The 14023-nt window shown below is 36.4% G+C and overlaps 2 protein-coding genes across 2 annotated transcripts; both read right to left on the bottom strand.

The window, feature by feature from the left end:
- Positions 1 to 1491: 1491 nt before the first annotated feature.
- Positions 1492 to 5547, bottom strand: LOC112272817 (uncharacterized). The gene is made up of 6 exons (XM_024500952.3): positions 4727 to 5547; positions 4434 to 4553; positions 4059 to 4317; positions 2543 to 3943; positions 2110 to 2402; positions 1492 to 2001 (listed from the first exon to the last, which is right to left on the bottom strand). The coding sequence occupies exons 1-6, from the start codon at positions 4945 to 4947 to the stop codon at positions 1944 to 1946; spliced, it is 2352 nt and encodes a 783-aa protein (XP_024356720.1). The 5' UTR covers positions 4948 to 5547; the 3' UTR covers positions 1492 to 1943.
- Positions 5548 to 12191: 6644 nt separating this feature from the next.
- Positions 12192 to 13665, bottom strand: LOC112295951 (GPI-anchored protein LLG1). The gene is made up of 4 exons (XM_024547995.3): positions 13527 to 13665; positions 13227 to 13378; positions 12940 to 13011; positions 12192 to 12822 (listed from the first exon to the last, which is right to left on the bottom strand). Exons 2-4 carry the CDS (start codon positions 13303 to 13305, stop codon positions 12560 to 12562), a joined length of 414 nt encoding a protein of 137 aa, XP_024403763.1. The 5' UTR covers positions 13306 to 13378; positions 13527 to 13665; the 3' UTR covers positions 12192 to 12559.
- Positions 13666 to 14023: the final 358 nt, after the last annotated feature.

Genomic DNA, 14023 nt, shown 5'->3' on the forward strand with positions numbered 1-14023 from the left:
TCAATGTCATTTGCAATTTAAGGCTCTACATATTATTAGGCTTGCTCCCATGTTTTTTAACCCTTGGTTTTCCTTTTCTACTAAATGGAAAAGAAGTAAAATGTAAAAAGTGAGCAAAGTTGTGCCTGAAACTCAATATGGGATGATGCTGCCCAGGCAAATGTACAGACACACTTGAAACCAAGTTCTGATTTTAAAAAAAAATTAAATTTTTTAAAGAGAAAAGCAAAGGAGTTGAAATAGCAAAAAATTGTGTGGCATGAGACGAAATTATGGGCAGAACAACCCTTCTTGCCCACAAGTTGATATTTGGTGTCTAGTATCTGCTAGAGTTTCAGCGATCCACAATTCTCCTCTGTGCTCCCTTCCCTTGGTGCACTGTCGGAAAATCTGCGACGGCAACGGAAAGTGAGGAAAAGTGCAGTGGTTGGGCCCAGGTCAAACTAAAAAAATCATGAAATAGATAGATTGTCACTGCGAAGGGCATTTTTGCAATTATCACTAAAGGCAGGGGTAAATTTGATATTATCAAGAATACAGGGGTTTTCTTAATAATTCGGCAAAATTTCAAGGGCATGTGTGATATTTTCCCTTTCTAATATCATTATCATTGCACAATGGTCTAGTTGCCCTTCTTCTGTAATGTTGTTGGCAGAATTTCATTCTATCAAGTCTTAAACCTCGTTAAACCTTAAACTAAAAGGATTCTAGGATAAGTTTACCAAATGTAAAGAAAGAGTGCAAAGTCTACAAGGACAAGAGTTTATAGTATATACATATACATATACATATGTATAGTATATACTATAGTATGTATAGTATATGTATATGTATATTTATAGTATATGTATATGTATATGTATATGTATAGTATATACATATGTATATGTATATGTATATGTATAAGCCTTGTTATCTATGCTATAGTTGTTGCTTATATCTTCTGTATTAAATATTGACAAATATGGTTGAATGTTACGTTTAAATATAACGATCCGTATTTACACGGAATGTTAGGACAGCTGGGTGTGAATGAATGTATTTTATTATTTCCATTGAGAAAGATATTTTATAAACCAGGTGAATTTGATTCTAGTTGCAGTCAGTTTTTTCTACGTGAATGTTACATTTCTGTGTCTAATTACAAAGAACGTTGACGTAGAGAATAGTGCGTTATTGTGCAGAATGGGGTTCAAGCTCTCCACGACTGATTGATTACGTCCATTAACGAAATTGTGTTAATATTTCCTCCACTTTCATCAGTACAAGTTACATGGCAGATGTTGTAGAACTTTCCCTCCTTTTGTTATCGATTACTGACTGACAATTGCTTGTATTATGTGAATTACAGGTTCTTTCCTGCAACATAATTGGCCTTTTTCTCCACATAAGTCGATTCAATGAAGTCCACATTAGTCTCTTATCACTAATACTGGCTTCAAACATTTCGTGCGTCACGCAATTTAGCACAAAGAAAAGAGACTCAGTCTGTTTCGATAAGAATCAGAAAAAATATTTGCTCAGCTGTTGCTCTTGTAAGATAAATATCAGCCGAGGATCAACCCGGAATAAAAGGGCTTTAATGACTATTTTAACAGACAATAGTCATATTGCAAAATTCTGCCATATGTTGAGAAAGGAGTAATGAACTTGGCGCGTGAATTCTACAAAGCTGTACCATGCATTATGTAAGCTAACGGTGTCACGAACTACTCGTAGTTGGATATTACGTATGTACAAGTAAAATATGTCATCTATCAAATGACCTCAATTTTTTAAATTTCTCAGGACTGTGTCTAATTTACATTGTGGGGTACATATGTACCTGGTCATTAGTCAATGGACTGCACTTGATTCTTCTATCGAGTGCATTAAATTACACAACCTGTGTACAAAGACGCAGGAATAATCTTGACCAACAAAAGAAGCAAAAGTGTGAAATGCTACTGGGCTCCACAGAGTCTCCTGCGGACAGTCATTACGTCTGCTTTCTTGTTGATCCTGCAGAACGATATCATTTCTACATATCAGATATGAGATATAGCTTACCTCGGTGCAGGTAACGGAGAAGCAATAGAAGAATGCAATAGATTATGACAGAAGACAAACCTGTAGAGAGTATCTCCGGTAAGAGACTTCTTAGCAGATATCCATTCAGGAGCCAGCTCAGTGAGCATCTTCAGGCGCTCTTCCACTTCAACCCGGTCCGTCATCTCAGTGTTGGAGGACACTATCTTGGCCAAAAGGTCCTTGTACGGAAACACGGACTTGTTACTCGATTGGAAAATTAGGCAGAGTTGATTAAAAAGGTTGGGAAGGCCAGCCATCATTTGCTGGCGACGTCTGACAGCAACGACGTCACTGCTCTTCTCCTCTGCGACTCTCAATTCCTCTTTTATCACCTGGGAAACATTGACTTCACAGTGTAAGTTACATACGATGTAGTAAATTGGGTCTCAGAATAAAGACAAGAGCAAGCCGTGACAATACTCATGATATACAACGAAGATGGTATTCAAGGAGTACAAATGACTGTACTTACGGAGTTCACAAGCTCGGCTGGCAGCCCCTGAATCATGTTCAAATCCGCCTGAGATACCCTGCTGCCGAGGGACAATGAATTCGTCGAAGAGGGTGTTTCAGTTGCACCTGTCTCACATGACTTGCTTAAAGACTCAGCTCCATCTCTCTTACCAACATCTTCGTCATTGGTACGAGCAAACAGAGGCCGTAGGTCCAATTTCGAGTGCTTCACGGCTGCCTTCATCCTAAACCCCGAAGCCCTCGAAAAGTTCACCGGTGTTTGCGTACCCATGGTAGGCGAGCGAGGACATGGTGAGCCAGTCGCAGAGGAATCCTTCGAGTAGGACTTGGCCTTTGGTGTGTGGAAGTTCAAGGATCTTATGGTAGAGCTTCCCTTCACAGGCGTGGCAGCAGGCGACTGAATTCCTTCGTTGATGGGTTCGTCGACGTGATAAGAAATCCCGAGCGATTTTCGCCCGCGCTCAGAATTCTGAGGCGTGCAGGGAGTGTACTGGTGCTTCGGGGTCAATGGAGCAGGAGACTTAAAGGTGTGAGCTTGGATTGATGATTTAACTGGCGTTTGAGCTCCAACTGAATCCTCTCCGATAGGCGTATACCGATCAACTCCGTCTCTCTCGGATCCTGGCGTCCTCAAGTCCCAGGAGATTGAGACGTCCTTGGAGACGGATGGCTTCACAGGTGTACTTTGAAGACTGCGAGAGGCAATCAGGGAATGACTCAATGGGGAGCCGCAATTTGAATAGTGTGATTTTAAGGAAGGGGAAAGGTGAAGCCGCTTGCTGGGACTATCGTCACACGCAGTTGTTCGTTTCGGAGTTCCGTAAGTCTGGAAGACCTTCACCGGTGTCTGAAGCTCCACTGGTTCTTCAACCTCGGACTCCTCCTGGAGACCTGCATGTCGACGCTTTATTGGTGTAAGTTGCACTGAAGAGCTGGTCATGTCGGAAAGGACAGCACAATCGTCGCTGATTCCACAACCTAGCTCCGTTTCAGGCACGCTATTTTTGACAGAAAAGAAAGGTCTGAAGGATGGCGCGAGATGGGGGGTTCCCGTTGGCTTTTCAGCCAGGTTGTGGACGTCTCTGTGAGAGGTCCTGTTGATGGGCATTGGCAGTATAGTGTCCAACGTTTCCATATGCAGTGAAGACTTCTGGGGCTCAGCCTTGTCACTCTCCATAAGAGATGAGGCACTGCTTGCGGTCATCTGGGAGAAGCCAGGTCTGACCGACTTCGTGAAACAAGTAGACCCATCGGACGACTCCCGCATCTCCACCCGGTGTGCGGCGGTATTAATTTCCATCGGAATGCAAGTTGTTGCAGCAGGCAATCCTGTATTAGCCCCCTTGGAGTTTCCATTGAAAATGCGTTCTGGCATTGGATGGGCTGGTATATCATCATCCTGTATGTGCACAAGGTTTGTGAGCATTAAATCCTGAACTGGCACCCACTAATAAATTCACAAATATCCAGAATACACCCCTATGTGGATGGTGCACATCGAAATGATCATTTACCTCTGGGAGAGTAGCAGCCAGTTTAACCAAGCGGGAATGAAATACGAGCCTTCGCTGCACAGATTCGATCTTCGGTCTCTTCGAAGTGCAGCCTCCAGAAACAGACGGCTCCTCAGCCGCTGCGGGCAAAGGCAGCAGTGAAACCTTTAACTCCCATCTCTTGATGCGTGACTCCTGATCATAAGACCTCACATACTCAAGATGAACAGCCTCGGGAAGTATATATTTAATTTGTGCCAAATGCTTCTGGAGAAAGCGTCTGTAACCAATAACAAAAACGTCCGTCAGTGTGGGCCCCATGCTCAAGATTCAGTTTCTCATCCACAACTGAATTGCAAGGGGTACCAGGACTGCTGGGTAAACTAGACGAAGTACCTCTTCGTGGTGGCCTCAACTGTGGAGCAGACTGCCTGGAAAGTGCAGAGCTGACGACGGATACCAAGAAGACTAATTGCGGCCTCCACACCATCGTAGAAAGATTCAAGAAGAGCAAATCTGAAAATCGCGTCCACACTTAGTATACTGACAGTAACCTAAGCCAAACTATAGAAATCAGTGCATGAAGCACAACAAGCGATTCTCTCCCCAGAGAGATAACAGGATTCCCTCTGCAAGATGGCGACGTTGAGTTGCAAATGCAGGTATGTGGGAGAGATGAGACAACTTACTTCTCTGGCAACTGGGCTGGAGACTGCTTTCGAGGAGAGAGATACACTTCCTCTGGTGTCTCGTTTGCTCGCTTGCGAGTACAGGGAACGCTCATGCCCGACGACTTACCAGCGTCGACATCAGCCTTCCTGCTTCTGAAGGCCAACATCCCTTTCCCGACTTTTTCAGCATCATATCGGGCTGGCATCAGCCTCGGGAGTCTTCTGTGTATGTCAGACATTATACGTCTCCTCAAGAACACCCAAAACTGCAAACCACGACCTCGTGTAACCCTGAGACCGCCTCGGTTCAAGACAACATGAGGTCAAGGAACATACACGAGCCCCTCGAGATCAATCCCTCGAAAAGTCTGCAAATCACAACTTGATCCAAAGGTAGACAACCACAAATCTACGTGACACCACGACCAGGGACCCCACAAGTGTAAAACTCAACAAGCTCAAAATGTAAGCAAAACGATATCAGATTCCTCTTTCCAGGTTCTTTGCAACTCATATCAATCTGTACAGGGCGCAATAGGCGGTAAGCAACATCAATAATCTGTTCAACAAACAACACGATCACGATCCGTCGCCAGCAGAGAGGAGGAGAGCCAGGGTGGGAGAGGAGTGAGAGCGGGAGATAGAGAACTATGGCGGGGGTGGGGGGGGGAAGAAGGCACTGGGAAGTAAGGAATGCCTCTGGTGCTACTTCAGTGGCGGGAAACGATCAAAGAATTGGCGCGAAAGATGACGTGGTGGTGACCGTAGAGAAGTTCCACCAATAAAACTATGGGAGACAAAAGGATTTGCTATCCCTGGCCTTCCCATCATGGGTTTCCCGGGAGTCGTGCTGGCTGATTGCCTCTTCTTCCCGCCGTTTATGGCCTGTAACGTTGGACTAGCCGTTTGGGCCATCTAGGATACCAATCAACGGTCCCTTTTCGGCAAGTATTCTCATCCATTACATGGATGCGTTCTGTCCAGATTAATGTTATCATTCATCTATACATGACTCGTTCAGATGCTGAATGAGGAGCGGGGGCTGAGTCCCAAATAAGGAACGGGTTACCAAACCCGCTCCCTTTTTTGTTCAAGCCCGGCCCGTCATCACCTCTTCGATGCAATTTTCGTGGTTTTTGTGCATTGAATCAACAACATAAAAGGGCCCAATTTCAATTCGTGGAGTCGACCACACAAGGAGGAAGTAGAAAAAATGAATAAAAAATAAACTTTAACTTTTAACTTCTTAAGTGAAATATATAGAACTTATTTGTACTAAGTAACAAGTATATAGTGATGCAATGTCTTGTATTTTAGTAATAGAACCACATAAGAATGAACATACATGAATAATTAACTTTGGAGATACTACAAGAATTTTTTTATAATTTTACAGAATCCACGAAAAAAATATCTGTATATTAAAAATATATATATATATATATATATATATATATATACCAAATATGGTAATGTAATAATTTAATAAATTTATCATATTTTGGTATAAACATCTAATGTTATTGTAAGAACAAAGTTATTTTGTTAAGATATAAATTTATATATATGAATTAAAAAAAATTGGTGGTAAATATTAAAATTTCTAAAATTTCTAAAGACTATTTATCAAATAATCTAAATATTTATCTAATAAGGCATATGTCCTTCTCCTTAATTTTACTCCTTCAAATACTTAACAAAAGAAATTGTTAATAATAAGCAAGTCTATCAAATTCATACATTAAAAAAGTACAAAATATAATACATAATTGTAATGATCTCTATTTTGACTTTAATTTTTTTTAAACAACTATAAATCATGCATTAATAGATGTTTCTCTATTAAAAAATATTTTGTACTTAAAAAACTTCAAACATAACTTAAACTTTTCAACTATTATTTGTTTTGTTGACATACTTGCTATATATTTTTTATATCTATCTTTTCTAAGTAGACTTCATTGTTAATGACAACTATCCAAATGCAATAATGTCTAACATTTAAAAGCTTTGTTTTAAAATGCTATACTTGAATTTATATCAAATGTATGCTAGTTTGACTATTATAATGTAATAAAGTTTAATCTTGCACAAAATCAAACTTATTAGTAAGTCTTCTCAACCATATTATTTTTTTAGTTGTGTATCAAAAAATTCTATATTTTTCTTTAGTTGTTACAATTTTTTTGTAGATTGTAAAATAAACTTCCAACTTGAAGACTTATTGAAGATTATGAAGTCATAACCTAGAATAGACCATTTTTTGTCCAAGTCTCTGACATAATTAACATTAATTATTTTTGAGACATTTCTTTTTATTTTATACTTTGTATCAAACTATTATATAAATATTTAGATTTCTTTTTAGATAACAAAAGATTCACTTCAATTCTATTCAGTATTTTTTTAATGAATATATTGTATATATGCTTACTATAGTTACAACATATAAGATATCTACTTTAATCCACAATATAGCTTACTAAACTTGCATTTAGAATATTATAATTTTTTTCTTCTATCATACTTAGTGCTAAGAAATTATATTAATATAATATAATATAATAAAAGAATATGTATTATCATTTTTTTATTTTTATTTCTTTGTAATTTTATTTTTATAATTTTTAATTTGATGTATCTTTTTTGTTAATTATCTTTAGTAAAATTGGATGTAAAGTCTTCTCAAAACTATGCAAAATTTAAAGATATCAATCTCTACATAAAATGATACTAGTTGTAACTTAATTATTTTTCTTTTCATTTTTTTATTTATAAAATAGAAGTTTTATTAAATTTCATATAAGATATCTAGTTTGGATAATTATAGTTTAATTTTCTTTATTTACTCTTTTATTTTTATTTTTATCTTTTGTTGATTTTTTAATTTTTTGATCTCATATCAGATTAATTGCTTCAATTTTTCATAATCATATCACTTAATTTGTAACTTATTAAATGAAAGTTTAGATTTTGATTTAAAATTTTTTTTGATTGTATTTACAGTTGCTATTTAATTGTTTATTATAGATGAATTCATGTTAGTCTTGTACATCCTCTTCATGAAAAAGTATTAATGGAATTGTCTGAAATATTGTTGTTTTTGTATTTGATGAATGCTAAACAACATACATCCTTAGAGGTTGCTGTTCGGAGCGTCAATCAATTGTTGTATTTATAAATGTATTGTCTTCTATCAACTATACTAGTAGGCCATTTTTTTTTTTTTTTTTTTTTTTTTTTCTAGCTTTCTTTTGGTGCATGCTTCATTTGTACTCAATTCTCATTTTATCTCTTGTAAAATTCTATACTATTTGCAATCATTAATAATAGTTAGTTATATGTAAAAGCATTCGCAATATTACAAATCACAAGTTGTGAGGCAAATGCTTTGTAGTTGCAAATTAATTTAATTAATTTTTACTTAAAAAAATTTTAAATTTCGAAAGAAACATAATTAAAAATAAGAAGAATATCTGGTAGCATTTAAATTATATTGCTTATGAAGAAGAGATGAAAATGTGACTTAGTGTTAAGGTATCAAGGATAAGAACCCATTGAAAGCAAATAAACAAGTGAAACTTTCTCAAAGAAGTATGACAAAATAGAAATAAGGAAGTATATATATTAAAAAGAAACTCGAATGGCTATTGCCAAAAATAATCTAAAAGCTATAACTTACAATATAAAGATAAATTTTATTTTATTTATATAAAAAATTTATTTTATTTATTAATTTAATGATAGTTAAATCGATTAATTAAAATAAATTTTAATTTATTCAAAATATATTTTGATTAAGTTTATTTTTATTTTTTTATTATTAATTTTAATATTTTTTTAAAGAAATCAGACATTGAATTCTATTTACTTTTTGATTAAAGTGAATGATGGTAGACATTAATATATATATATTTAATAAAATTTAATGATAATAATTTAATTTATTTGAATTAAAAAATATATAAATTTTAAGTATATTTTTTGTAATTGATATACAACTATAGTTTAAGTATATATATTATTATATATAATTAAATATATTTTATTCTTTATATTATAGCTAATGGTATAGGAATTATACACATCTATATATCTATATATATTTTGCTTTAGTATTAATAAATATAATATATATATATATATATCTATTGTATATATATCTATTTGTTGTAGATGAGTCAATTTTTTTAATAGTTGGTAATAATCACAACCTATTATAAAGTCTATTTTTTTACCAAATGTTGATATGGATTAAAACCTATATCATAAAAAAATTCTTTGTTAATATATATTTCTAATTGATGAAATGGGGTATATTAAGTTTAAATTTAAAATTTAATTTTGTCTTTTTTAAATTTATTTATATTTAATTTTATATTCTAGTTTTTGGACATATTTTTTAAATAAATTTAAATATGGATTACTACTATATTTATTTTTGATTGTTTTTTCTAATTATAATATTAGTTTATAACTTATTCTTTGTATCTAATGCATTTTAACAAAAATCTTACAACCACAGAAAATTATTTAGCATAAAAATAAGTAATATTATATTTTTCATCAATTATGGTAAAAAATACAAGTTTAATTTTTCTTCAAGTGTATTTTTAAATCATTAAATGGTACATATGAATTACAATATAGACTAATGTATTAATACTAGAACGGTTTTAATTTATTTTTAATAAATACTTATATTATATATATTTATCAAAATATATATTTTTTTTCCCTAAACAAATTTGGTTGAAGTGGCAAAAATCGGCTTCAACTAACAACATTTGAGTCTAAGTCATAAGGTTTAGTATTTTTTAATCTACATAACATGTATTTTTTTTTAAATTTAATCATTTAATTTTTAAATTATTTTATATTTGGAAATAAATTTGATATATGGAAGAAGCTCTATAGTAGTTGCAAAACTACATTTAATGAAAATTACTTTAAAATCAATATGTTTAGTACACAAAACATATACAACTCTAGCAAAAAAAATAAAAAATAAAATAAAAAAAATAAAATCTTGTGCAGTCTTAAAAATAAAAAAGATAAAATCTCTTGCATAGATTAGGTGCATTCAAAATTTGTTTTCTTAGTTGGCAATAATTCAATGAGAACTTGTAGCGTTTTGAATCAACATACAAGCAATAAGTACAAGATTGCAATTAACAAATAAAAAATGCAAGCATTATCATCTATAGTTTCATATATATATATATATATATATATATATATATAAACATACATATATAAATGAAAAATTCAAAAATTATTGGCACAAAACACTTACTTTGATAATAAATTTCCATTGCAACTATGATGCAAAAGCATTTTCTTCTTGATGCACAAATTTGCAGATTTTAATGTTTCTATATATATATATATATATATATATATATATATATCTATATAAAACAAACGTTGTATTTGTATGTAGTTTTATATACAATATCCAAAAATCAAACAAAATTATGTATATACAAGTTACACACATATATATATATATATATATATCAACACATTATTGAGGCAGTCACCTTAGGAAATATGCAATGTGGGTGCAGACAGACCTTGTCACCCTCTTGGACGGAAGCATAAGCTCTCAAGCTCCACCATGGAACCACCCATTTCATATGTTGGGTTGCAATTGGTACACCAGTTGCAATGCACAGCCAATGTCACCATCTCCACCAGAACCACCACAAGCACCACCAGTATATACTCCATCTTGTGTACTTGGCTTCTCACCACACTCACCCACACTGTACAACAGTTGGGTCCGGCCCATGCACCTTGTGGAGTCCTTTTGGTCTCATAGTTTGTGTGAGGTGAAATGGAGAACTTGTCACCGCAAAGATTGTTCTTTGGCAATGTGAATGGGAGAGGTCCATATTTTGTTTGTCACCCAGTTTGTCAAAAATATGGCTGTGGAAGTAGCTATTTGGGACCTGATTCCCATTTGCTACACAAGTTTTGCATGAGCTTCAGCCGTCTTCGACTGTAATCTGCCCCTTTTTAAGACTGAAGGTCCTCATTAGAACGTGACTGATGATTCCTAGCGCTTCTTGTGCTCACTATTCATATCTACCGTGGTTTGTGTGTGTCAGGTATGATGATTTATGCTGATTTATGATAATCACCCGGGTTCTACCACAATGATACTGCTTTTTGCACGGGGAAGAAATCACAATATGTTGTTGCCTGAATCACATGGGCTATTACTCATGCATTGTAGATTTGATGTAATTTGTGTGCATCCGAGCTACCTTGACAAAATCTTTGAAAGGATGTAACAAGAGATAGTGTTGGAGGTTTGCTTTCTCCTTGGTTGCAGCAGCTAGTTTTTTCATTGAACGCAAGAACATGCTTCTTCACCAAACTCATTCGAAAGAGAAGATAGAATTGCGTTTGAAGGCGTTGCCAAGGATCTACCGCAATTATTGCGTTGCCGCCACACATACGATTGTTCAGCTGCGATTCAATTCGCAAAAGCCTCGTAGCCGCATTCCACAACTTCAAGATGTGGCATTGGCCAACAATGTTCTAACAAGTCATTCACTCATAGATGATTTGATGAGGGTTTTACCAGAAAGCTTTAGGAACTGATAGAATTACCGGGGTTCACAAGCATCGACGGGAATGCGATCACGCTCTTTTGGTGTTGCGTCTTTACATTACGGAGTAGCCACGTTGCACGCACAGCCACCACAGCATGTTGAAATGAATGCTGCAGATGTAATTGCTTCATGACCACTCTGTCGAATAAGAATGTTTGAGGGGGGGTTATTTAACTTACGTACCTCAGCAACCTGGAGTGGTTTCAGAGAGAATCAGCTTTGTGTCATGTTCTGGCATCGACCAAATCTTGGCACGTTGCTGTGGAGCTTTGGTAAGCAGTTACGGTTTATTCCTTACTGTTAACCTCCGGAGATCCCTTTGTGATTTATTAATATCTGAACTAGAACATTATGTAACTATCTGAATGCAAACTACATTATCCGGAACTTCTTATTCCTACTCCACCTTCCCACTGTGTAGCTCTTCCATCTGATAGTGTGAAGATGCGTCGGTGTGGTTAGTTGTCCCGGAAATTCACAACTTTTCAAGGTTCACTCGAAAATGTAGATGGCGAAATGAGAAGCTTACACCAATGTGAGCAAAATTTAGGAAATTATCTGTAGAATTCTCATCTCGCTACCAATGTTGAAATTCTGGTAGTCTGTGAGCTTTGATGCATTGTGAAGATACGTCTTGCCATTAGCCCCCAGCCAAATGGAAGTTGCAGTGCATGACAAATTGACATTCTCTTTGAGAAGCGGTTGTCAGCCCTGATGTACCGACAACTGGAAAGCTCATCCACCTCCCAGCCCCAACGTTTCGAAATTTTTGTTCGACTGCTTTCTCATTTTCTGCACCTAAGACTGCTACGAAACCACTGAGCACTTTACAATCGCTCATCTAATCATGGGGCTTGATATTCGCTTTGATTGAAAATTATAGATTCACGATCAAATATTTGACAGATTTATTGTTCAAACGGGCAATAGGACTGAGTGATCAGGTGAAGAAAAACCAGCTGACAATAACTACAAAATCCTTCCAAAGCATTATTGTGTATACGAGTGCAAGTTTACACGTCAGGAAATCTAAGTAATATAAATGCACTTCAGACACATGACAAACATAGAAAGATTAAGTCGAGGCACCCACGGAACGCTTAATTCGGGATTAGAGCTAATGCTACCAAAGATGGGCTAGAGCGTGATACATTACTTGCTGAATCTTCAGCTTCCGACACTGACAATGCATCGCAATGTCTAGTGCATCATCTGTGAATGTTTAATCCTATTTACGGATACAGAAGCCCTTAGTCCCATCGACACAAGGACCAACGAAATAACCAGCGGGGTAAGGGCCTGCAACGCCCAGATAATTGATGAATAGCATGGGGCACATGCTTCCGAAATTGTTCACTTGGGCCTCATACTGACAAGCCTTGGCGTTGAAGGCTGCGCAACAAGCTGCAGTTGCACCCTGGCCAGCATTGGCCGGGCAAGCGGATTTCACGTCGTCATACGAGACTTTGGAGAAGTCGGTAGGACAGTACTCTGTTAAAATAACGGAAGAGTTTGTCAGCGGACTTGCTAGAAAATGATAAACCAGGAACTACACAAGTGTCGCTGCAATCCTAATGAGTATCCACTAAAATAGTTTTAAAGCTCAACCCGTGAAAGCTTTCGAGTAATATGCAGATTCAGCTGCTTCGGTCGACGCTCTCGTCAATCCAACAACCCTGCCTGCAGAAGCAAAATTGACTGTGAGTGTCTTGAAATGCCATAGTCAGGGAAGCGTAAACGAATGGCTCTGAATTCCAGGCTAATCTTCACGAGAGGAGAAGTGTACAGATTTTCCAAGTCCATATCTTTGAACGTCAATGTAAATATTGCTTTTTCAGCTTCATGTCTCTCCCACACACGTGCTTGAGCTACCGTCACGGGGCGGGGCCAATTACCGCATTCGGAGAAAGCTGGAAGACACAAAACTATCACTGCTAGAAACGCCACAAGTCCAAATCGCGCGTGTCTTTCCATCGTGCCTACTACAAGCGCTTCAGACCAATGGTAGCAGCTGCAAAAGCTTGAGATAAAACCCAATTGCACCTCCCTGCCACTCAAGTTCAAATGTCATATACAAGCCAAAGTTGTAAAGAAACTTATGCAACATGGATGGCTTAGAAATTCTAAACTGACACACATCACTGGAAACATGAGAACATCTTTGAGCAGTTCCAAGTCATACAACAAGCTCTCACCTGGTGGTCAGATCATAGAGGTAGACGGAAAGAGCTCAACGACAACCAAATCAGCTTCTACTACAACTCTGAAATTGCGTGAAATAGAGGCAATAAGTACCAGTGAACTTGAAGAAAAGGAATTTCGCGAGAGAATAGTGAAAAGAGCATGGCCAACTTCCGATTAAATGAGCTCTGAGCAGCTGACATCCAGTGCTGCAAGTTAAAGTTGGTCCCAGTCAGTGCACCCACCTCATTAGACTTGCATGAATGTAAATTTGCTGCAAGTTTTGAATTCATGGTTGTTTCACATAGTCTCCCACCAACTACCGTGGAAATAGACCGCAGTGTAATGAACGTCTTGATGGTATGGTGGAGCAGGAAGTGTGAACTGATTGTGGAAGCTTTTATAGTGGTCACTTGAGTCTCCAGGTCATTACAACTACATTGTTGATTCTCGTGGCAGAAGGGTCACATCTTCCATTACCATGCAACACAAAATTTTAATTTAATCTGTA

This window comes from Physcomitrium patens, chromosome 19 (genome assembly GCF_059467195.1).
Source record: "Physcomitrium patens ecotype Gransden chromosome 19, ASM5946719v1, whole genome shotgun sequence".
NCBI lineage: Eukaryota > Viridiplantae > Streptophyta > Bryopsida > Funariales > Funariaceae > Physcomitrium > Physcomitrium patens.